Raw genomic sequence first — 25248 nt, 5'->3', positions numbered from 1 at the left:
TATAATATAGTAGCACATTCAGCTCATCTCTGAAGTCACCTTGATGTGCTGTTGATTTCAAAAGAATCTGAACGGCTGGCAGTTACTCATCAGGCAGACCACAGACCTTGCTTGTGGTCATTTCATGGGTCTAGCTCCACTCTTGGGGTCTCTCTTTAGCTAGAGAAAGCTGGTGTACAAGGGGTAGAATTAGGCCCTGATTATGCAAGTGCATATTTGTAGTTTAAAAACTTCAGTCTGCTTTATCCACTAGTAAGGAAGTCACGTGTGCAGAGGACAGTGATGCCAAACACCCTGGAATTTGTACTCTAACCGGTTAGAAGAGAGGAGATCGATCTGCAGCCCTTGAGCCAAAAGGTAGCTTGTAAGCAGCTCAAACCCTTGCCCGCCCCAGGGCTATGTCACTTGGATGTAGGTGTGAGGGCTGCTGAGTCGAAGGGAACAGGGCGGTGGGGGCTGGCATCTCCCGGTTGCCCAGGGCAGAGCTCCCCAGCGCCTATCACTCCCAGCCCACTCGTGCACCACTGAGACCTCTGGAAGATACAGTCACATCTGTCAGCTGTTCCCAGAGCTCCCTCCCAAAGCTGTGGTACATGTCCTGTGCTGTGCTGCCCCTACGGTACTTGGATCTTCAGGATAAAAAGGTTGGGCATAACTGAAATAATATATGGGGGAAGAGGGGTTTTATATGTCCCATCTACTACTACTAATAGAATCCCGCTTGCTGCAGGTAATTAAGCTAGGAAGTAGTACACGTTAAAATATTCAGAATAATATGTATTTATTTTCAGTGCTATTTTCATTAAATACTGGTATCATATATCCATATCTGAGGTAATAAATTAAAAATAAATTCAAGATTTCAGTCCCATATTTGTGCTGCATATTTTTTCTACCGTTATACATAATTTTGAAGCAAACACACATAGTCCATAATTTTGAATGCAGCTAGGAATATTATTTTAACACAATCACTTTTTGTTTCACTATAATTTTTCTGAGAATGGTTATTGCATGATCCACTTTTAATAGATGTTTTATTTATACTAGAGTTTTCTATTAAATCACAAATATTGAAGTTATAGGAAGATGGGCATGAAGATGTGCTTTGAGCCAAAGAAGGCAAATACTGAATCAGAGTGATAGCACATACTGCAGGATTATTGTCTGCCTGCGCTAGAGCCCGGATCCAGCAAAGCCACTTCAGTATGTGCTTAAATTTAGGCATATGAGTCGATTCAGTGACATCCACGGCCTTAGGTGTTTGCTGGCTCAGGGATTAGCCAAGTCTGCAGACTTAAATTTATAGACTTCTTTAACTGTGTGTTATTTGAAGAGTTTTGCTGGTTTCATATTTGGTAAGGTATTTTGTAACAACCTTTGAAAGATTTTTCATATCAGTGAAGCACCCATGAAAGTTTCTAACCTGGTTCATAAATACACTATGAAAAAATAAGCAGCTACAATGACTCTCTTCTACCCATTTTGTTAAAAGCAACACCTGATTTGAAAAGTTATTAAAGTAATTTTTTCCCATGGTAAAATATATTTAAAAAAATAAACTCTTCATTTCATCATCTTCCATCAAACATATAAGCATGTTAAAGGGCAGGGCATACCGCAGGTATTCTCATTTATAAATGCAAGAAATTGATGTATATCAATTCTTTTTGCACTTAAATGCTGGTGGTAGTAAGGCCCTTTAAGCTAAGTCTCCATCAAGCCCAACAGTAGTGAGCTAAAGAAACAAACAAAAATTTTGCTTGCATATAACTTTTTCATACTGTTGAATTAAAAAAAATCCCCTCTGCTTAGAAAAAAACTCTTATTTAACTGCTGCCATTACAAAAGAAGATACACCTCAACTCCATGTTGTTTTAACTTTGATCAGTGATTCTGAATACAAAGGATTTACACGCTCACTGAAATTACTGTGGCATGCCATCAGACTCTTAAATGTTCAGAAGTTGTGCTAATTCCCATTTAAATCAGGAAGCTATAGCTTATAGTTAGAACTAAGGGTTTCCCTGGTGTTGGAGGTGTAGGTCCACCAGATTTTCTTTATTCTGTTTTGCAAATGACTGACAGTGCTCATGATGTGATCCTGGAAAACTATTTGGTATTATTACCAAAAGCTATAGTCTGTATGCAAAATTCTCCATGCTCTCATGCAGTGAACTGCATTGTTGGGGGAACCGTGGTTCGCGCTGCAGCAGTCTCGGGCCTGGCCGCGAGGGAGCAGCTGGGCAGCCCTGGTCTTCAGTACTCCACAGAGCTCACTATTGCCATTGGTTCATCAAATGTGGCCAACCTTATCTGCTTTGGGGTAGGGATGGAGAGGATTTCCCCTGTGTCAGTGGGTGAGTGGACACTAGTGTCTATTATGTTTGAAACTTCTTCCTCGTGATCTTCATACAGTGTATTGATGTGTAGCAACGGATGGGTAGGGTTGCAGTTCAGTGCAGGTGTTGGTTCTGGCTTGACTTGGTTCAAAGTCATACTTGTAGCAGCAGTTGTGGCTATATGGTTGTGGTTGCATGTCACAAAAGCGCTGGCAGCAGGCACAGTTCTGCATGTCTCAGATGAGTACAGGATCTCTTTCGCAGGATGAGGGGTGTCTAAAAGAAAAGAAAAAAGCCAGTAAAAAGATGGATAGTCTTTCACCATCCCTTCCAATCCATCACAGAGTAGTCTCCTGAACCAATCAGTCATTGGCAGTTTTGCCATTGATTTCAATGGGAGCAGGGACGGACCCAAAAATGAATTTTCTTGGGGCCTTTGAGAAATTCAACAGGACTGTTTCATAACAATAGGATTATAAACTCAGGGAAATAGGACAAACAGCAAACAGGTGTGGTAAATCTCACTCTCTTTTTTTAGGCATGCTCATGCTTCCTTATGTGAATGGTATTTTCATTACATGAACAAAAAGCAACTGAAAAAATTTTTTTTCCTTCTCTACGTTCTGGCAGGTGTTCTATAAATGTTATGATTTAATGTTTTGACAGACAATATGAATGCTGAAATACACAAGATGGAATACAAAAAACTGGTATTTTCAATGGGAAAAGATAGTGGTTACATATTGTAAGCCACTCGCCTTTAGAAAGAATTCAGCAGTTTGTAGTTAATAGATGTCTCTTTCCAGAATTTAGAGCTCTGCCTTACCTGATGGACTGTAATGTTGGTCTAACTCAAAAGCAAAGCTGAATATTTTTAATGGGAATGGGGAGTAACAGAGCCCCAAAACCACAGTAATTATTTTTTGCTCTCAACGTAAAATATTCAAGCACTAATTCAGATCAAGGTAATTGAGACCAGAAAACCCCAATAGTTTTGAGGAGTTGAAATCAGAGCAGGTGACTGGATAAGGAACGCTGTAGAATAGCTCACATGCACATCGGGGAGTTGGAGGGCTCTAAGGGAGCATAAGGATTTGGAAGTGACAGAAACTTTTATACCTCAAATCACTTCTTTGCTGGGCAGTGGGGTGACGGTAGCTGTCAGTCTGTCGAGGCCCAGAGGGAGGTCTTAGCTTGTAATGAGATGAGAGCCATTGCTTTAAGTATGTACAAAGTTTTCTGTAACTTCAACTGCACAGTTCTGCTTTCTTATGTCAGTAGCTTACAATAATAAACAAGAAGATATCTATCTGTCTATCAATTTATCTTCCGATCTGTTGCTGTTCTTAGTGCTTACATGGCTTGCCCCATCAACCTAGCACCTCACAGTCTTTGATATATTTGGAACACTCCCTGGAGGTAGAAAAGGGACAGGGCTTCCAACACATGCACCGGGAACTGAGGCACAGAAAGAGTGTCTCCTGTGAGGCCACACAGGAAGTGAATAGCAGAACTCCTGAATCCCAGACCAGCACCCACGTTTCAGATCATCCGCTCTCTGGTCCATATAGAGGACAAAGGGCAATTTAGAACGTCTTTTGGGTGAAAAACAATATAAATTACCTGAGTTTTAATTCCCCAGGTGACAAACACAGGTCAACCCCTGAGAACTGGTAGTTAAGGACACTTTTTTTACAGGCAGCTTTAGCTGCCTTTAGCAATTTCTTGCACATTGCTAAGAAATGGCTATTGCTGGTCAGAGTACTGGGACAAATTGGACTCCTGGTTTGATCTGCCATGGCTTTTTCTATATGGCTTGAAGTTAAGGCACGTTTGAAATATGCCAGGTGCTGGTAGAGCAGGAAGGGTATCACGGAGGCCCAACCCTCCTCATTTCCTCGACAAAGGCACAACCACGTTCATAATTGTGAAAATCTGTTTACATTTGAAAAATTGCCTGCACAAAGAAGGGTGGCTGTTTTCTACAGCTCTACCTGCAATATTGCTTATCCTCTATACAAAGTGTATTCCGACAGAGAGAAGGAAAGAGAGAACTACTCCTGAGGCCTACAAGCCCTAACATTATTAGCTATCCCAAAATCTAGTAAGGTAGGTCAAACAGTTCAGATAAGCTTTGAGTTCAGATCTCTATACAAATTATGGTCTGTGGAGGTGGTCCTTGAGTGACATACTGTACCTTTGAGAGAGGAGGTGACGTGTACTATGACATTTTCTTCTTGGTTTAAAAATCCACCCTCTTGGCTTTTTGATGTCGGCATCGAGGGGATGGCTTGAATCTCTGGCTTGGGTTTTTTACTACTAAGTATATACGGATGAACATCCAAGGAAAAGTGTCGTGTGTGTTTTTTTTCAGTGCTTGTACTTGGGATGGCGTTTGACTCGGTTTTATGGGCTGATGATTGCTGTGAGGTTTTTGCATTGGACTCTAACAGAGGAGCTATAAGGCTATCAGTTGCCGTTTTTCTCCGCACAGGCTTAGGTTTTTCAGGTTTATGGTTTTCAACCTTCATAATGGCTAGTTGCTCCTTGAATGGCTGAGGAAGTGGATTGGTAGTTGGGATCCATTTCATCTTCTTTCTTGGTCTCTTAATGATGAGCTGCTCATTAGCATCAATGTCTGCTGGATCAACGCTTGGGTCTATTGTTTGGATGCCTGAATCACGCATGGTTGGTGTGGCGTCATGATTGGACTGGGCCAATGCTGCAAGCAGCTGGCGTACCACATTGTCATACATCAGATCACTTTCATTTGTAATGAAATCCAGACGGTTTAATGATTTTATGTGGTCCCGATTTTCATTACAAAACATGGCCAAAATATTGATGTCACAAAACTGGGACTTCTGCCACTGTTTCTTGGTCTTTATTCCAACTTTGTTCAGTTTATCAAATATGAAATTGGACTTGCGAAATATGAAGAGGTGAATTAAATTGATGAGGATTATCAAGTTCATAAAGCAGAGGAGAACAATATCTACTCCAGCAATAATCCGTTGGAGCTGGACAGATGGCAGTTTACAGTTCACTCTGATGTGCAACTTGGAGCTGCTTGTTTTGTCTGGAGGCTCTCCTAGTGCACACGTAAATTCATTTTGCTTCTGCGTAGCATAGTAGGTGGATAAGTATGTAATTGGTATGATGCTTAAAAAGATGATGAATAAATGTCTTGCAAGATACAGCTTAGCTAAAAAGTTACTTCGTCCTCTTCTCTCCAGGTATTTCTCAAACAAGTTTTGTTCAGGGCTTTTTTCTTTCTCTGCGTTCTCAATAATTTCTCTCTTCTCTCTCTCAGTGATCCCTGGGCCTTTGGACTGAATTTGTTTCTCTATTTTTGGTGCCCGCCCTTCTGCTGCACGGTGGTAACAATTGTCAATCTCCTGAAGCAAAAAATTAAGCTCTGAAGTCAGTCGAGTGGAGGCCAGAAATTCCCAGCCCAGAGCTGGAATGTACATTATCCCAGCAAAAGCCAGCAGTGCATAAGGTAGGAACTTATGCTCAAACAAGGAGGGCCAGTGGCTGGCATCAACTCCTGGCAGGGCATCTTTTAGTTCTGTCCAACAATATCCTCTGGCATACAAGGCTTGATCGCGGGTGAAGTTGTGTGGTGTATAACAGTATATTGGCTCCTCTGTATAACAGAGAGAAAAGTCACTGCTGTGCATTTAACCTACAAAAGGAGCTCTGGAAAATAAACATTTCAAATGATATCAATTTTATTTTACTGTATCTTTACATGACCACTAAGCCCACAATGTCTATTAGACAGCTCAGTCTGCATGAAACTGCCTTTGCCTCCAGGCAAAACTATTTACCTGGAAGTTTTATAATGAACCTGAGCTAGAAATGTTAGCAAAAATTATGTATTTTGGGTTAGTTACCTCTCGTAGAACAATAACCTGCAGCCTAACTCCAGGAAGCTATGAGTCTTGATACGCTTATCCGCTACACAATAGCTAAGAATGTTATGTCAGAGGATGTACAAACTCTGAAAGGATCATTTAAGTGAAATTTAAGGCTCATCCCAGCTAAATGTTCTTCTAAATAGTTAGCCATAGCTGCAGGCAATATGTTTAATCCTTATTAACAAAGTCTGCTCATTGGATAAGGTAGAAAAAATTGCAACTTAAAGACACACACACGTTTAGTCAACTGTATCCCAGCTAACACTTTCACATTCAAGTCTAACAGACCAAGACAGAATCCGGTCTGTTACCTGCATTTATCACTGTGAATATTTGATTTTACATTTAAATATGTAACACTGTTTTTTACACAGTGTGCAATTAAATGATGGAAATCGCTGTCATAAAGTATTATGGATCAAGAAAGTGATCAGACAAAATAATGGAAGGGAAAGCATAGCAAGGATTATTAAATACACAGACAGTGATGCAACTTTTCTCTAAGGACATCTTTAAGCCACCAGCTGCTGGAGGGCGGGAGGGTTTACCAAAGGAAGTAATACCATATATTTGTCGACTTTTATACTCTTTCCTAAGCATTTGCTATTTGCCACCATCAGAGACAGCATACTGGGCTAAAAGGACTTTTGCCTTGACCCAATGGATATATTATGTTCTTATGTAATTACGTTTTTTCTAGCAATAGACACGAATGTAATGTGGAAGAACTTGTGAAAGCTAGCGTGGTATTAACTGCTCAAATAACAATGACTATTATCAAAATATGCCTTCCAAACAGGAAGACTATATTTTAATGGTAGGTAGAACAAAGATTTTTAAAGTGTGCTGGTATACCTTTAAAAATTTTCCTAATATGAGATCCATAGGAAGAAGGCATATTCCTTCTTGAATTTAAAATGGCTCAAGAACACCAAGCTTGTTCCAGTTCTGAATGCAGTATACAATTCAGATCGAGAACAGCTCATCTGAAGAAAGTGGTGGTACTGTTCTCCTAATAATACAAATCATTAAGAGAAATAATAAAGAATCATTTGAAAAAAATAACTAATATATTAACAATTAACAAGCAGGCAAAAAAGCCCTAATCCTTTTGGCTTAATAGAGAACTCCTTTCCGGACCAGCTACTTCTCATATACAAGCAAAACCAAAGCATTTACTAGTGCTTTGGTGAAATGTTAAAGTGTAAACATATTCCCTGATCTGCTTACATGCTGAGCCACTAGGTCTGCAAAAAAAGTTGCTTTTCCTTCTGAGTGGTTCAGTGAAGATTCTTTCCTAAAGATATAACCAATTTGGATAGAGTTGTTAGAATAAATGATACTATCCAAGACAAGATGTGAAGTAAGCCCCATAAATTCTTTAAAATCACTTTTGAAGACTATTTCAAAATGATCTAGCTTCGACCTTTCTTGCAGAAGAGCTTAAAGCACTCTAACGTTACACAGCTTCCCATTTAGTCTAATTTTTGTATATTTACAGACATCTGTTACAAGAAAAACACTCATTGTCTTCAGTAATTACATGTTGTCTCATGGCTGGCCAACAAGGGATGCATGCAAAAAATTTCAATTCCTAAGTCACAGAGTTACTGTACAGTTCCCCAGGAGACAGAGTAGCTTCCCATGTGAAAATGTTCCCATGGGGAAAAAAGGGCAAAGCAGCTTGGAGTGTTTCTGATTGATAAGCAGAAATATTTTGAATGGAGTGTCCCTATGCCTACTGGAACCTGCCAACATGAAAGTAAGCTTCCTGTGGCATACATGGGTCCATTTCTCCTAGATTTCAGCATCAGAAATACTTGGGAACACTTACTTGCATGTAAGTGTTCATACAAATCATCCATAGGGATTATTTTTGAATTCATGCATCAGATGCTACTACCAAATAGACTGGTCAGTTCTCTTCACTGAGGCCTGAAAAGCTAACATGGCTTCTGCAAAAATGTTAAATATACAGCAACAATCAAAAAAGTATTTAACTCACAAATAAAGAAAGGAAACAAATCAAAATATTTCAATTTAACATTTGTATTTATGTTGGACAGATCACACGGGAGATTAACTCTGCATTCTGTCCCTTTCCGCTGTCTCCGTGGAAAAAACCTGAAGAGCTTCACAGCTCTGGTTTGGACTGAACAGGTTCATTAGAGGCTATTTCAAAAATGGAGTTGTCCAGACCAGTAAAGAAAGCAAATGCCATTTTATAGGAATTTGTTTGCTTTTCCTCTGTTAAGTGTTTTTATTAGCTGTTCCCATTGGCTGGTAAGTTGTGAGAAATCTGTAATTTATTCGGATGGATAAGCATGGTGTTCCATTCTTATTCAATGTTTTGTTATTTACTGATGCTAGTCTAACGTTTTCTTTACATATTTATTAACTTTGATGATTCTCTTTATGGGCCACGGAAATCCTAAAATCCTTCAGATGAAAGTCTATCCGCAGTGAGGGCAGTAGAATTGACTGAGATGGGGGCAGGGTTACAAGGCAATTTTGTTTAAAGAGTATTTTCTAAAATGTTTGAGCCAAACTCACTGTCAGTGAATGTCACTGATTTTGGTAAAGTCACTTCAGAGGGGAGTTTAGGTTAACTTTCTCAGCATAGGACATGACTCACAAAACAGCATCTGCCTTGGGAAGCTCATTTATCTAGACAACCACCTAGACAATGGAGAGGAAAGGAAGGCCCTTCCAGTAAATGATTCAAAGAGCGAGCCCAGTTTAGCTGTCAGCTCTCTCTCTCCATTGACTACAGAGGCTGTCAGGCCCAATTTCCACTTAAACTTGGTTTAAAGTTTAAATCCAGTTTAAATTGACACTTAAAACCTGGAGTTTTTGTGACTATTCCTTCTTAGGTGATGGCAGCATTTCACCATGCACTTAACCAAGCATTTAACACCATGAAGGTGTGTAATCCTATCATGGTAGGGTATGAACCTGCTTCTCCTCTGCTGCAATTTGAGTCAATCAAGAATAAATGAAAAAGAAAAGCACTGTGTCAGTAACTAATCTTGTTTGTTATGAAAGTCAGCAGTAGCATAGCTGGATCTCAACATGAAGGTCTGATGAGAATGGGGGAGTAATTCTTAAGTTGTTCTCATACATACAGCTCTCACTTAGATGAGGGACCTACTGAACCCACATTCAGTTTCAAAAAGGCACAGCAGATATATTTTTTCTTTTACAACGTTCTCTTGATAGGTAGGTAACATCTGTGTCGATAGATATGTAACGTAAGAGTGCTACAATAATAGCTCTGATGCTGGTTCATGCAATACAAAAAAATTCATTTGCTTTTCACTTTATATTCATGAATATAGAGCATTTCTACAGATACTCATATTTAACCCTGAAAATCCTAAAAGCAATTTGAGAACCCTCTGTTTCATATAATCACTCCAGCCATCATGAAATGCATCTATCCCCCACGCAAGACTGGCATATTAACTGCATATGGCAGAATTATTCAACTGCATAGGAGAAGACAGTAGAGTAACATGCTGTAAGGAAAGTTTTGCAAAGCTCAGCATCATCATGGCTGAGTGGTTAAGTCTCCTCCTGAGTGTTGTCTACATTTGAGCACATAAGGATCATCCATCCCGCCACTCTCCTTGATGGATACGTTTTTGTGAGCCCAGACAGAAATTTCTACAGCAAAATGGAGAGCAAGGTCATCATTTCCAAAATAATCTTTTGCTAGTTCCGAACAACAACGAAAAGAGGGTTCAGGGCATAGATGTATCTGTGACTTGCGCCTGTGTGCATGTGCAGCCCAGGCAGAAAATAAAAAGAAATTGCCTAACTAACCTGCTATTCTTACTGGGGGCTGGAATGCTAAGGAGTCAAACATTTCTGTATTAAATGTAATGGCCTACTGCAAGATTATCAGTGCTGATGTTCAGAGTAAAATCTTATTAAGTTCAAAGTCTGAAAGTCTGCCCTTAGGTCTGCCTACATAAATGCACTTACTGCATGCCAACGGATTAAGCTCAATACAATTTTTCAGGAAAAAAAACCACTTATAATACCTAAGGCCAAATCCTGTCTTTAGTAATACCTACCTACAGTCACTGTCATTCCCAGGAATATTCCATTTGAACAATTTTAAGAGACTAAGTAAGCCTGTGCTAATGCTGTGCAAATATAACTACTTCACTGGGGAAAAAAAAATCCTTGATATTGATATATTTTAAAGTATATTATACTTTATCTGATGCTGACTGGGGTATAAAGAGGCATGCTAGGAATCTTAGCCTGCCTTTTTAGACAACATTAGCCCATCACAGCAGCACTGCATCAGGAGTGTTCAACAGTTACACATGAATACGTTTTATCCTGCTCACAGTGCACACAAGCAACTTCTAGAAGTCCTCAACACTAGTCTCATGAGTAAAGTATGGAGGAGAGCTCACACAGTTTTTTGGGGACATACAAACAAGATGAAATAGTGAAAGTAAAACTATGTAGTCAGTTGTGTAATATAATTGTGCTATGTCACTTTAAAAGTTAAAATCCTGTGACAGCTAAGCTTTCTCACATGCTCTACCAGAATACATTCTGTGCCATCTCATCCCAACAGTTTAAGTACTTAACCGGAGAAAAATGACTTGCAGGAGGTATTGTGGTACAATACAACGTGGCACACTTAATGGGGATGAAATAGAGGACATGGGACAAGATAGCTGAGGTAAGATCAGTGATGAATGAAGGGGCTGTGCTCAAAAAACTCTGGCCTGGATAGAATCTGAACATATAGTATGCGGGGGAAGGAGTGAAGGTAAACTATGGAAGCTAGGAGCTGCCAAATCTGCTGACTTTTAGTAAAGACTCTGGGAAATATTTCTGTGCTTTCAGCCAGCACGTGCTCCCTTGCCTACTCTCTGTTCCCATGCCAAAGTCAGTCACCTTCTTCCACTGTTTCTCCAACTTCCATATACCGTAGCATACATTCAATAGCCCTCTCCAGGAGCCACTGAGTTAATCAGCGTTTGTCAGGCTGCAAGTGACAGGCATGAAAATGTTATGTAAATAAATCCTGCTAAATTTCACCCTGGAAATACAATACTGTGAGATCTGGAATTTCTTGAACGAGAGGACTGATGCTGAGGTTTGAGGCTGGAACCTCTGTGGAAGTTCAACTACAAAAATCAATCTCAGATCTGAAAATGGAGTTAACAATGGAAAAATCTGATAACTGCTGTTCTAGACCATTGCCTGAAGTTATACCCCAATGCAGAATCACAAAATCATTCATACTGGAGGGAACCTTGGGCTCCACCTTCTGCTCAAAGCAGGGTGAACACCAAGTTCAGATCAGGTTCATCAGGGCTTTGTGCAGCCTGAAATCTTCCAAAGATGGAGACTGCACAAACTCTCTGGGCAACCTTTTCAAATGCTTGACTGCCCTCAAGGTGAACTTTCTTTTTTAGGTCATGTCTGGCAAGGATGGCTCTGATTCATGCAGGAGTCACTTCTTTAACTTCTGAGAAGCGGCCATTTCCAAGAATGAATGCAATGGCCAGTGGCATCAGGAACACTTTGGTAAAATGTAGCTAGAAGCCTAGCATTGCAATACAGATGGCTGAAGTTCAGGCTCCAGTACTACATCTCATCTGAAGGAAGAGATATCAACAACATAGTCCACCAAGGAGGATGCATGTGCGTGTGTACTTGCCTATAAAAAAAAAATCAACCCAGCAAAGCAAAAGCGAGCTGGTATACAGTACGTTGATAAGACACTGCCAAGACATGGTCAAGCTGGCAGATGTGTATCCTTCTCCTTTACTCTTTGCAAAGCTCAGTTTTTACATGTCTCCCTGGAAAAGTTAATTTCATCTAGCACAAACATGCCCTTTTAAATGGACTATAACAATACCAACCTCTTAGTATTCAATAATGTAAAAAAATTAGGCCCTGCTCCTGAAAGATTTAAGTGAATTTATACATTGGGCAGTTCCTTTGAAGCCAATGGGATTGCTCACGGTGCATAAAATTAAGCATGTGCATTTCTCTTTGAAGGACTGGTGCTGTAGGGGGTTCCATTTCAAGCTTCTAAAACATTATTGCAAGCAATAGTCAAAAATTATTTGAATAAATATGGAAAATATATTTACAAGGCTTTCAGTAGACCTTGAAAAGCAAAAAAAGAATATATTAGTAAAATACAATGGCCTATATAAAAGGGCAAGTAACCATTAACACCTGCCATATTCCCAATGAAATAAAGTACATTCACGAAAAGCAAACTATAAACCTTAATAATGAACTGTTTATGTCTCCTGTGACCTCCAGCTTTTAGAATTTACCCTGGAAAAAGAAAGCACACCTCATTAATGTTCTGGCTAAATTACATGAGTTCAGTATTCTTCAGCAATGATTCAATAATGCAGGAGTAACAGAACTATTTTCTAACAGCAAATACAAAAAAGAAAAAAAAAAGGAACCTAGTTTTCAGAAAAAAATACTTGAAAAATGAAAAACCTGAAAATCCTTAGGCAGACTAAACCAAGACAGAGGTAAGTATGTCTCCTGTGCAGATAGCTCTTTAAGATCTAGAAGTAAACATTCAGCCCGATCACCGTGGCACTAGACTGGGCGCAGGCAGTAGAGATGGAGCTTGGGTTCTGAAAAAACAGGCTGCAGGACTTCCTAGACCTCCCAATTCCTGAGCATGTGCTTCAACCCTCGTGCCATGACTCTGTCTGATAGGCTCATGGGAAACTCGAGTGGGGAGGAGATATGGACTCTAGAGCCCCGAGTTAAGTGCCTACACAGGTTCACCCTGAGTCGAGTGCTTCCTGCCAGTTGGCTCTCTGCCCTACTACTAAATCATCCTCATGAAGGTGCCCAAGCTGCGTATGAAGAAAAGCTAGCTTTTTAGTCAAGCCCTCTGAAGCATTCTTTGGAAGGTCCTCTCCACTGACCATGAGGAGAAATTCAGCACTTAGGGAGGATGTCTGAACTGCCCTGCTGATCAGATGTCTACTGCTTGGGTGAGGCAGTGCCAAAGTTTGACACCTACATGAGGCAGCTGGACTAGAACCACCAGTCAAGAGTATGTGTGTATATAAATACTTCCACTGAACTTGCTTATTAGTGTTGAGCAATGAGTGCAGTCAGAAAGAAACAAAGGCATTCAGCTTCCTGTTAGATCAAGCCCTTACTAGGCAATAGTAAAGTGCAGTTCCTTTAGAGGTGGGGCACTACCACAAAGACATTTTCTTTTATTTGAGTGTACATATATGTAGTGGCTAAAACTGAAATGCAGAGCGTTTGACTCTTGAGCACAAGTTTCTCATAGCCAAGATGTCCTATCATACTGCCCTTCACTACATGTGTCACATACGTGTAAGCAATCAGACATACATACTTCATTCAGCTTGGGTACTAAAAAGAATGCACAAGAAAGCAGGTAGCAAAAAGTGTTTATTTTGAGAAACAGACGTAATTTATTTAGTAGTTTTCGGTAGTTTTTGAACGGAAAAAAAGAAGGTCCTGGATCCTCTTCTCTCTGGGAAAACAGAACAAAAACATCCATGTTATTACGGTTGAAAATGTAGTCTAAGAAGGTGTAATGTTATCTAAACAGTAACCAGATTTTCCATCCCAGCCAGAAACTTCCATAAAGATATGTAACTCTCTCCTTTGGATGTGATTTTAACAAATGCTCACTAATATCCAAATTAATTCAAAGCCAAAGGAAAAACTCCCTTAATTTAACCGGTTTATTTCAACTACTTTATTTAAAGGGTATTTAAAGGTTAGAAAATTAATACAGCATGAGGATGGATTCCTGAAATTACTTGTGTATATCAACTGTAGTCATACAGTCCTATTTAACTCCGTGAGGTTACTCATATGAGTAAGAAAACAAAGCATTCACAGAACTAAGCCTTAAGTTAGCAATCTAATTATTAACTATTATTACTTTTATCAAAATAAAAAGACAATACCTTTACCTTTGTTAGGGAATATTCTTTCCAAATCTGAACATAGGTTCCATGCACATGAAGTCCTCCTAAGGTACAAATTTCTCCATGATCAACAAGGTAAGGTATAGCCTTTTTTTGCTCACTTTCTGAAACCACTTGTCCTGTTTAAGAAAAAAATCTTAAAAAGAAAGTCCCTAAAAAGTGAGACAGGAAACCACTGCTGCTCATAAGTTTTAATGGCCCATATTCAATAAGGTTTAGTCATAATGGGTGAAATGTAGATAAGCAGTTTCAATGACTGACAGGTAACTGGTTACCCACATGGGTAATTGCAATGTAAGCGCAGCAGTAGATATCCCCATATTTACAATTTGGGATTTTTCCCTTGCAAGACTGCTGCTTGAACTGCATGTATTTTGGATCTGCAGAGTCACTATATTAGTAATGCACTTTCCTAATAGATTCATAAATTTATAGGACTATATTCATTGTAGCAGACATTAGCTCTTTTAAAATTAGCTGGTATGCTGAAGCGCCTGCCAGCTTTATTCAGTAAAGAAAGATACCTATTCCTACTTAGTTGATTATGTCGAAGTCTGTTGGAGATTATTTCAGAAATGGCAACTGTTATGCAGAAGGTGCAGAAACACCCAAATGAAATCTCTTAGGCTGCTCCTATAGAGGAATGTTTCCTCCATAATGAGGTAACATCCATCACATGATGGCCATGCAATATAGTGCTAACATCACTGGAAAGAGAGTTTATTTATAGTGACTGCACTGTTGATCTTGTTACATGCGTTTCTTCCTCTGCTAAACACAGCTCTGCGAAAAAACAGAAAACACCTGGAAGGAAAGGACACTGCATATATTGGTACCTTGGGGCGTGTTTCTGTAACATAACATTGCTTTGTATTATGTTAAGATTAAAGGGAAGGTTAGATCTGAATTTAAAAGAATGCTTTCATCAAAATCTAATGAGTGAAATTCAGTTATGCAGGTAGCCCCACAAAAGAGATCTGCATAATAATTACTTCTAAAATTAATAGTCCTAATATGAGGAGGTAAGTGGAATCTTGGTGATACATAAATCTTCTTTATAAGGGTAAAAGCAATTTCATATGAAAATAAATGTTTTAATGTCATCAAAAGATCAAAACAATACTTTGGGGCAATTCAGAAATTCCCCTCCTGTAATGGAACCTCAAAGTCACTACAGGCATTCAAATAGTACGCTAATGCACACCAGAGTAACACCTAAAACAAACTGCAAAAGCATGTAAGTGCCAAAGTGAAATGAATTATGAAAATTCAGTGTAACTAATGATATATAGACAAGTGTGGCTTCTTAATCCAAGAGTTAAGTGCAAAATACAAACACAGGAAACAGCAGGTTTGTTCTATTGCATTATTGCTATTTAATGATTAGGAATGCTGATAAAGATGGCTTCTGTTCAGTACCTTTTGGCACAAATACAGTTCCCCAAAAACTTCATATTAAAAAAGAAGAAAAATGCAAATAATTAGCTCATTAAGTAATTATGTTATTTTAACAGCATAGTATTTTTGAGTCAGAGATGGCTGGTCTGCTGCTTTTTGGAAAACTGGTCCTTCCATGTACAGAGAAGTAGCATTTTGTAAAGTATCAGAGCTGTGCTGATCTAGCCACGAGAACCAGCCTCCCAAGGGTCCCAGGGACCCTGACAGTTCCATTGTGGAGGTTTCCTGCCCTCCTGAAAGAGGTCAGAAATCCTGTAGAAGACAAGGTACCTCAACTCCAAAATGCAAAAATAATTACTTAAGCATATAACTAAAATGCTCCAGAAATAGTCACTAAGCTCCAAGCTGCAAAAATGCATTATGCATCTCAGCACCTGGCTGCACTGCTGCTCTTGGTCAACTTCCTAAGAGTCTGTATGACAGGTATGGCTCCAGCCAAAAACAAATCAACCCCCAAATCTTGCTATCATAATGAATTATGTATTTCCCAGTTCAAATGCAAGAGTATAATAGAGACCTGGGACAAGATCCGTTACGATGGAAATACCTGCATTTATTTCAGCCTTTTTCTTAGAAAAAAATCCTATATCATTATGTGAAGCAAAGGAAACCTCTACAACAATCATGCCAGTCTACCGCGAAATAACCTACCTTTTGTAATTAAATGTGTATACCTACTGAAAGTGCTCACTGCAGTCATTTTTAATGCTGACAAAAACCAAGGATCTCCATGATTATATGGATTCTTCTTGAAGTGTTTCACAGCTCTAAGAAACAACACAAGCTGGGGTATCTTCGAGAATATGGATGCATAATTTCTATCTAGTTTAGTGACAAAAAGGCCTCAAAATCCTTCAGGGTAGCTTCTGAAAAACAGTCTCAGACTCGATACACAAGGTTTCCTCTTGACTAAGATGAATGAATTAAGCAGTGTTTAAACAAAAATATTTCTGACCATCTATACAAATTAAGTTATTTGAAAATATGTGTTAAGCTAAACCTCACCCTCGCTTTGGATCTCTTCACATATGTGACACTGTAGAAGATGACGCTGTTAATAGTGCAGGCAGGGTTACCAAAGTCTCTATGAAAAGAAGATGATGTATATGTATCAATGAAGCTTTTGAGAAATGGAACTCAAGACAGAAAAATGTCTATGGCCTCTATAAAAGCTGCAGTGGAACGATTACAGACGTGAGGTTCATGCATTTCCTCAAGATTACCTTTTTACTTAACACTCAACTGGATAACTGCAAGTCTTTAACTGAGTCGAACTCCTGAAGAGCCAACTTGTACAGAGTGTGCGTGCGTGCGTGTGTGTGTGTGTGTGTGTGTGTGTGTGTGTGTCTGTCTGTCTGTCTACAGCAGTGCAAACAGCCAGTGGCCAAACCACAGCCAGCCTATGGCTGCTTGCACAATGTCAGTCCTTTTTATAAAGATGTGACTAGAAAGCACTTAAACACATGTAATACTGAGACAGAGACACTCCTTAAATTCTCTTATCACAGGTATTATCGCCTCCGAACCACTTTCTGCACATAACTGTCCTTATGTAAACTGGTCCTATTCGCTTAGCACTAACAATAATCATTTGGAAAAAACGTCATCTTCACTTTCCTGCCACAGGCTGCTTTAAGTGCATTTAGAAAAGAAAAATGTAAAATAAGCGCAAAAGCCATCTAACAAGAAGTCAGGTAAGCGAGCATATGTAAATATGCTACCTACAACTTGAAACAGAAACATGAATTATAAAAATTGACCAGAGAGACAAAATAAAACCCCATTTTATAATACAGAAATCCTTAACATGCACTGCTTTAAACATACTGTAGGGCGAAATGCATAAAAAGACATTGAACTCACGCATATACTGTACTACACAGTGAAATAAGCATTGCTTATGCACAATGATTACAAATCAGGAAATAAAACATAAAACTTGAACTGACTCATCAGTCATTCAACTTACTGTCTCCTTCCATTACTTCCTCATGAGACTTTTCTAGCAGAAGGGTGGTAGAGGGCTGAGCTACGTAACTGCTAAGAAACATAGAAATACAGTATTTATGAGCAACTTTTTGGTATTCTGTAGGAACTGTTTTATAAACGTAGTAAGAAAACCTATGCCAAAGAGTGGCTTTTGACTACAGTATAAAATTTTGACTGTTTTGCTCTGCTTTACTGAAGTACTGGTATTTAACTGCTTCTGAGGGAAAAGTAACCATGATTGCAATATAGAAAGGACAGTTCACTGTGACTAAAAAGCACAAGCGCAAGGCACTGTACAAGATGGGTATGACTTAACGATGCATGTAATTGGTCACATTGATCTCAAAGCTTTTGAAAGTTTGGGTATTAACATACTTCAATACTGTGAAGATCAAAACATATTCTCCTTTGAGGCGCACCTCTCTTTGGCCCCTTATGCAGAAAACGTCCCACAGACATCACTGATACTCTTGCTTCTGAATGCAGCACAACACTGAGCTACAATATTTGAAACATTTAGTAAAAATACTAAACAATGCAAACAAACTAAACAGCTCATAATGAAGGCCAAGTATCTCTTACTCTAGTAGGTTGTAGAACAGTCCCTTGAAATTTCAGCAAATGCCATGAGAAGTTTCATATAAAAGGCTGCCACTTGCTGTCAGTATTGTTGCTGGTCACAGAGGACAGAAAGTAGCACTTGCTGATGTGGACAAGTATTAAATACCCAGCAACGTCATACTCGTGGCTGTGGTTTGGTGTAACTGGTTCCATGGTAAAAACAGGGAGAGCAGATGAAAGGATGGAAAAAAAAAAAACAAAAACCATGGGACACAAAACAGATCAACTTCAAACTTAAGAATTAATGTTACAGTCTAATACTCTGCATTCTAGGCCTTTTAGACAAGAAGTGAAAATGGATATGCTGTATCTTCAAATATCTGTCTCTTCTGATCTAGAGCCAAACTTCCCCAACAGGACCATCCCTTGATAGGAGATACTGTAGCATCAAATCTAAGAAAAACTGGTGAACATAGCTACGGACTACAACGGGACTGGAACGACATATGTTAGAGCCTCAACTACTAACATTTCATTAAAGTTTGGTATTTTATCATTTTTCAGTCAATATTAACTTAATATGGAACTAGTGTGCTATAGCAAGAAAATACTTTAAATAATTTATTTAAAAATTAAATTGAAAAAAAAAATTATTTGTTATGTGAAAGGAAACAATCCAGCAGGCTCCAGTCCAGCTAAAATGTAAGAACAAAACTGACAATACAAAATGAGAACTCACTACTGATAAGACTATTGGTTGTATTTTACTCTTGATTTTACTCTTGCTTTCCACGGGTATAAATAACCATTCAAGGTGCCTGGTAACAACAAGGCTTCTGCATGTAAAATCTTCAGAGATGATTCTGAGGAGCCAGATACAAGTACTGACTCTTAAAATGGACTGCATATGAATTTGCGTCAGTGCCGCAGGCAGATGCTTAAAATCATATACCGTATGACTGGGATCATGCGACTGTTCTAACAGAAATTCAAACGTTTGAAATTCAGAGTCCAAACATCTACATAGTGGTATTCATATTTACTTTAAAAAATTGTCATCCTTAACTTTGAAGTAATAATTTCTGGAATAAAACATAACCAAGTAAATTCCCTTGGACCTACCTACTGTGCGCACTGTTATTCTCAACAAGGACATCACTATTGGAGAGGTTTCTTTGAACCTATACTGACTGTCCATCCTTCTAATCAGGACTTGGAGTCCTGGGATTTTCCAAAACTGATTCTGTTTAAATATAGATCCATCCACTGAGTCAGAGAATCACACGTCCAAACCTTTCCTCATTAAAGTAAAGGCCAACACACACTGCCCCTTAAACACAAGATGCCCTAGTTTTGTATGTACGTCTGTCCAAGGGGTTGGGGTGGTGGGTTTTAGAAAGGGAGACGATATGCTTTCTTCTCTTGTGGGTGCTGCTTTGGGATATAGACTCTCTCTGTGTGAGGAAGCTGACTATCGTTCCCAAATGACTTTATGAATATCTTATGCCCAGTATAATTATAGCACAGAGATCTATTTTAATTATCATTCTGGGAGCTTCAGTTCTAGGAATCATGCTGGTTTGCTTGAAAAACATTAAAAGAGAATTAGGAGACGCAGTAATGGTAGTGTAAGAGGTTAGCTGAGGGACTTTCTCTTGTGAAAGCAAGTCTGGAGAGCGCAAAGAAAGGCAGTATTCATTTCTTTTGCAGAAGGGCCTATGCAAGAACAGCCTCACTTCAGCCACTGGAGTTAAATCCTGGCCCCATTGAAATCAATGGCAAAACTCTTACTGACTCTTATGCAGCCTCAGTTTCCCTCTCAAGAGCAAGAGATGTATATGGCTTACATTTTCCCTCTGCAGAGAGATGTATTTCACCCCCAGTGCACTGCTATCTAGCAGTAAAGTTTGGAAACAAGATTTCAGCTCCTGATAAATTTTTGATTATGTTACAGATTCTTTTATCAGATAAAAGTGAACAAAGGATGACAGTGTGCTTTTTTACATCAAGTCAGACCATAAGGATACATATAAAGGAAGAAATGTCCTATACCTTATACCTATACCTAATTGAAAGTCTTTTGTAACGTATGAAGTTCAGCTAGACTGTGATTTATTCAGGAAACCAACATTTGCCTCAGACCAGTACCTGCTAAAAAATAGGTCTTGCCTTTTATGCTACTAAAATTATTAAAACAAAAAATCATGGTTTAATTTCTCAAAGGTGATGTAAAGATCAGAACACTCAAATATGAGGACAAACAAATCACTTATATGAATAGCAAACATGTTAACCTAAACAATCACTTAGCCCACCGAATTAAAACAATGTAATTCAATAACTTTATCTTCACCCACAGGGGAAGTATAGTATACAATAAATTATACAACAGACATAATCTTATGACCATTAACGATTATCATCTTTTAAATAAATGTCCCCCACAACGCATTCTTTCTTTGTCTTGTGCTCTGACACTGAACTGTGCTTTCATATATGTTTCATAATAGTCTCTAGGCCAGAAGGCTTAGTATTGCATCGGGATACCCCATCTTACTGTGACAGGGTTCCTTCTGCACATTATCGGCGCAAGACACATAAGCTGCTAAGTCAAGCAGATTTTACTGTACTTGTTCCACTGCGTTGTACAGGGGACTACTCTTTAAGCTCAGCTTGATCTTACTACGTAAACTCCAAGGTAGATTAGAAGTATAGAGGGCTTTATGTCTTCTACACACTAATCGTGCGGACTCTTTTGATGCTACCACTGCTTTTTGGTCGCTACAATAATGTCTTGAACGTGCACACATCATTCTAAGCGCTCTACCAACAAAGTTTACGTAAGATGGGACAGAACCCAGAAAGGGGTGCTGTTTTCAGTTTAGTGGCATGCTGGTGGCTTAAATGGCTTGCACTGGATATCATTAATAGAAATAGGAATAAAATAAGCATCAGTTCTTATTTTCTGTTCAGAAGCAATAACTGGCTGCACACAACAGCACAAAGCAAACTTTGGGAAGCTACCATGGTATTCACAACCAAAGGAGCAGCAGGAAAAGCACTCAATTTTGCCAGCAAAGTTCACACTTCTCATACCTATTGCTTAAATTGCACAGAGGGAGCTGTATCCAAAGCAAGAAAACAAAATTAGATTCTTCAACGATTAGTGGCAGTGCATAGGTGAAACACAACACAAACTGCAGATCAAGAATAAGCATGCATTCAGCAGGCCTGCTGTTATTACTATACTTAACAGTGTTTCTGGACAAGCTCAGCTTAGCAAAGAAGTCTGAGTAAATATTATCTTAGCAACAGAGAAATTATGACCTGATTCAGGTCACATTCAAATTAAGTAGGAGTTTTGCTCTTGAACTCAGCGGAAGGAGGACTGAATCCTCTAATCTCAGGCTCTTCTGACTGCACCCCAAAAAGAAATCTGTATGGCTTTATCAGTTCCTTACAGTGTTTGTATTATATGCTTGTGCTGACTCCGTTCTTCTGTTGTAGCATACCTTTGATATTTTTCCTGTGACATTTACTTTCTAATTGTAGATTATCTGAACAATCACATGACATCATATGAGAGCAGAACATTGCCCTACAGTTTTCCAATGGCATAGGGAGGTCTTTAGTGTTGCACTGAAGCTTTGTCCTGTCAGGACATCATAGGTTACTGCTCCACAATTATAGGGTCAAATTAGCTACCAAGTCTGTGACCAGGCTTACATGATTTTGCTTTTGGTACCTCTGAAAAACTAATTTGGAACATTTAAGCTCACGGCCGCCACCCCAGACAGCAGTATTCCACAGCATAAAATAAACCCAACTGCAGAAATAAGGGCAGATGTGAGTAGCAAGTAAAATCAGTAGACCTGCTTATAGCTGTGTAGGCCATTGTTGAGACTTGCAGAGGGACATCCATTGTATAAAACTCAGTCTCTCTTAGACCTGTGGTTTCTGCCACAGTGTGCTCTCTGAGGATTTGTTCCTATGGAGCATGTTACTCCTGTCTACACGAGCAGTGAGTCCTGAAAGCACTTCTGCTAAGAAGTTCACACTATGGAAAAGTACATACACTAAGGGATGCCCTTTCTTGTGCCCAACGTTATCCTCAGAGATTCAGACCTGTAAATCTCATACGGTATGAGGGTACTTATGGAAGTATGCACCCTCATGACCTTCTGACGGATTGCCTTTTTATTACAGTTTACTTCTCTACTAACCAAAAAGAGGAAGGGAGCCAAATACTTTTGCATTCTATGCTGAAGATCCATAAAAGTGACTTTGTATTCTGACTTTCAGTCACTGTAAGAAGACTGCTTTCAGAGGTTCAACCAGCTCAGCATGCCATGAAAATCTGTCCTCTTTAGGTCACCTCCAGATGATCATTCACAAAACTAGGTTCTTCCCATTTACTGTGGCTGAAGATCTTGAGCTATAAATGTTATGTTTAAAAAAATGAGGTATGTGTTTAAAATGTTTTAACTATAATTAAGAAAAATTTCCACCAAGCTTCTATGCATAAGCAGGTATTTCTCTAGGCAGTTTAATCACATCTCATAATGAAAGCAAGGATCTGCAAGTGTTAGAAGTTGATCCCAAAGCATGGAAAACAAGAGTTGGATTTTGATATGCTTAGTACAAGAGAATTCTTAGTAAATACTGCCAGTTCCCACTAACCATATAGGCTACAGACTGCAAAGTAAGTCCTGCATATTTAAATGCTAGTGATTTCACAAGGATCTTCAGTGTGGAGCTTTACGGTGCCTTATGGTAATCCAATAAACGCAATCGCAACCTAGTAGTTCCATTCATCCAGCTGATACCTCGCAAACTAAGCAGCGTTCATGCCAATGACCTGGAAGTAGACCTAACAATTTACTGGGTCACTCGTTTTCAAAGTTCATCAAGACTTAAAACTTCCTTCCTAGACTGGGAGGCCTCTACAGTGGCTGTGATGGGCAAACAAACCGGGCTTTTTTAAGCTTTAAAAAAGCCTGTATGCAATATGTAGGCCTTTAACTGGGTCAAATACCAGTGATTTCCATTATCCCAATATGACCATGTGCCTGAACATAATCATTGCATCAGTCTACGTAAAAGCATTCGCCTTCACCTAGTAGGCCAGTTAAACATACATATTGTGCATGCCTGAATTAAAATTGGGGAAAATGCTTAAAATCAGCCTTAACTCAGCTCTGGATCCATCCAAGAGCCACCTGATTACGTACATAAACACATACAGGGCCATTCACACTGGCTCCCAACTGCCCCAGGAAAATGAAAATCCCCTGCGCCCCACAGAGCTCCCTAGGGCAATTCTGGGCTGCCCACGGAGCAAAAGGGGCCACGGCTTCCCACCACCAACGCCGGCGCTGCGAGGAAAGGCGCTCACCGCCCCCTGCGCCTCGGCGCGGGCGGCCGTTAGGGCGTGGCTGCCCCCTCCGCCTCAGCGCCGGCGGCCGTTAGGGCGTGGCTGCCCCCTGCGCCTCGGCGCGGGCGGCCGTTAGGAAGCGTCCCCGCTCTGCTCCGCTCCGGCAGCCCGCGGCTGCGGAGGGGCGATGCAGCCGCCCCGCAGCGGCTCGGGCCTGGCGGCGGCCCGCTGCCCTTACCGGCGAAGTTCTTGGTGAAGACGAGGGTGACGAGCAGGATGGGGATGAGGACGGTGCCGATGGTGACCACGCGGTCGAAGGGCAGCTCCAGCTTCAGCTGGAGGAGCAGAGCCGCTAGCGCGCCCGCCTTGTCATCCTGCTGCCCCGGCAGGATGAGCTCCTTCAGCTTCTCGCCCGCCAGCAGCGCGGTGGCCATGTCGGGGTGGTTATCGATGATGTGTTGCATAAGCGGCGGCGGGCGGCCTCAGGCCGCCGGGCCTCCCCCGGTGTGGGCGGCTTGCTGCGGGCACCGGCCGCCGGCCTGCGGGGACAACACCGACAGTAGTAACGGCAGGGCTGCGGTCGGGCTTGTCTGCGGCAGCGGCACCATCTTTAGGTCGCCGGGATGCTGCCCCTGCTGAGACTGCAGTTCTCCCCGGCATCCTGCGCGCAGCTCTGCTGCCGACAGCCGCCTTTCGAGGGCATGCCCCGACCCCCCCCCCCCGTCCCCGTCCCCGTCCCCGTCCCCGCCGCCCGCGGGAGAGCAGTGCAAACAGGCCGAAATAATAATGCAGTCAGAGCAGTGCGGTAGGAAATCATGCGGGCAAATACAACCCGAGTGATGCAGCGGCAGCTGTGCAGTGAAATGCAGCCTCTCTAAAGAGCTCTGCAAAGAAATGTCATGAGAGGCGGGCAATAAAATGAATTAACCAGTGACAGCTATGCAATTAATGCAGCCTCCGCTTTACAATTCATGCTATATAATAGCAGTGAAGCAGCCATGCTATAAAGACAAACTGGAGCTGCCTCCGGTAAAGTGCTGCAGACAAGGAAGAGGGCATTTACCTGGCAACTTTGGTTTCCTCGGTTCCCAGGGGATGGTGAGCAAAACCGATGACTTGTAAATAACAGCGGAAGCTGCAGAAAAACTTACACTGGACCTCCTTGCCGGAAAAAGGTCCCTGCACCTCCCCAAGTAATAAAATAGCTCCGGGTTCGGGGCGGGAGAAGAATGATGTATTGATGGTTGTTATTGCAGCGGGCGGCTGGCGCTTGCATGGAAACGTCTGTCTGCACCAAGCAGCAGTAACGTGCAGAGCAATTCAAGAAGGGGCTTGCAGCAGCCGTGGGGAGGAGGAGGAGGAGGCGAGAGCAGCACCGGCATGAACTGCCTGAACGCAGAGGTCCTTTAAGGTTTTAAAGGGAACATCTGGAGCCTGCTCAGCTGGAAGCTGCAGCAGGGCGGCTGGGCGGTGTGCGGCCGGCCGGAGGCAGCGGTACGGCCACGATACACAGAGGCGCTGCAGCGCGGGGCGCGCAACACGTTGCGGCGGCGGCGCGGCTCGCGGCGGCGGCGGCAGCGTCCCTGCAGGAGCCGCCGCGCGGCCGCAAT

The 25248-nt window shown here is 40.8% G+C and overlaps 1 protein-coding gene across 9 annotated transcripts; it reads right to left on the bottom strand.

The window, feature by feature from the left end:
- Positions 1-766: 766 nt before the first annotated feature.
- PANX2 (pannexin 2) lies at positions 767-25248 on the bottom strand. 9 transcript variants are annotated; one of them, XM_068931356.1, is made up of 5 exons: positions 24702-25245; positions 23877-24177; positions 4540-5991; positions 3462-3535; positions 2533-2618 (listed from the first exon to the last, which is right to left on the bottom strand). In XM_068931356.1, the coding sequence occupies exons 2-4, from the start codon at positions 24100-24102 to the stop codon at positions 3504-3506; spliced, it is 1710 nt and encodes a 569-aa protein (XP_068787457.1). In that variant the 5' UTR covers positions 24103-24177; positions 24702-25245; the 3' UTR covers positions 2533-2618; positions 3462-3503. The 9 variants fall into 9 exon arrangements, 3 of the variants coding, with proteins under 3 accessions (XP_068787443.1, XP_068787451.1, XP_068787457.1); XM_068931342.1 differs by lacking the exon at positions 3462-3535 and having other exon boundaries at positions 767-2618; positions 24702-25248; XR_011138962.1 differs by lacking the exons at positions 2533-2618; positions 3462-3535; positions 4540-5991; positions 24702-25245 and adding exons at positions 13691-13793; positions 14242-14375; positions 17684-17754 and having other exon boundaries at positions 23877-23999.

The sequence above is a fragment of the Struthio camelus genome, chromosome 1, assembly GCF_040807025.1.
Source record: "Struthio camelus isolate bStrCam1 chromosome 1, bStrCam1.hap1, whole genome shotgun sequence".
In the NCBI taxonomy this organism is placed as follows: Eukaryota; Metazoa; Chordata; class Aves; order Struthioniformes; family Struthionidae; genus Struthio; species Struthio camelus.
The sequence above is the reverse complement of the archived record's forward strand: the minus strand, read 5'-3'. Positions and strand labels throughout refer to the sequence as shown.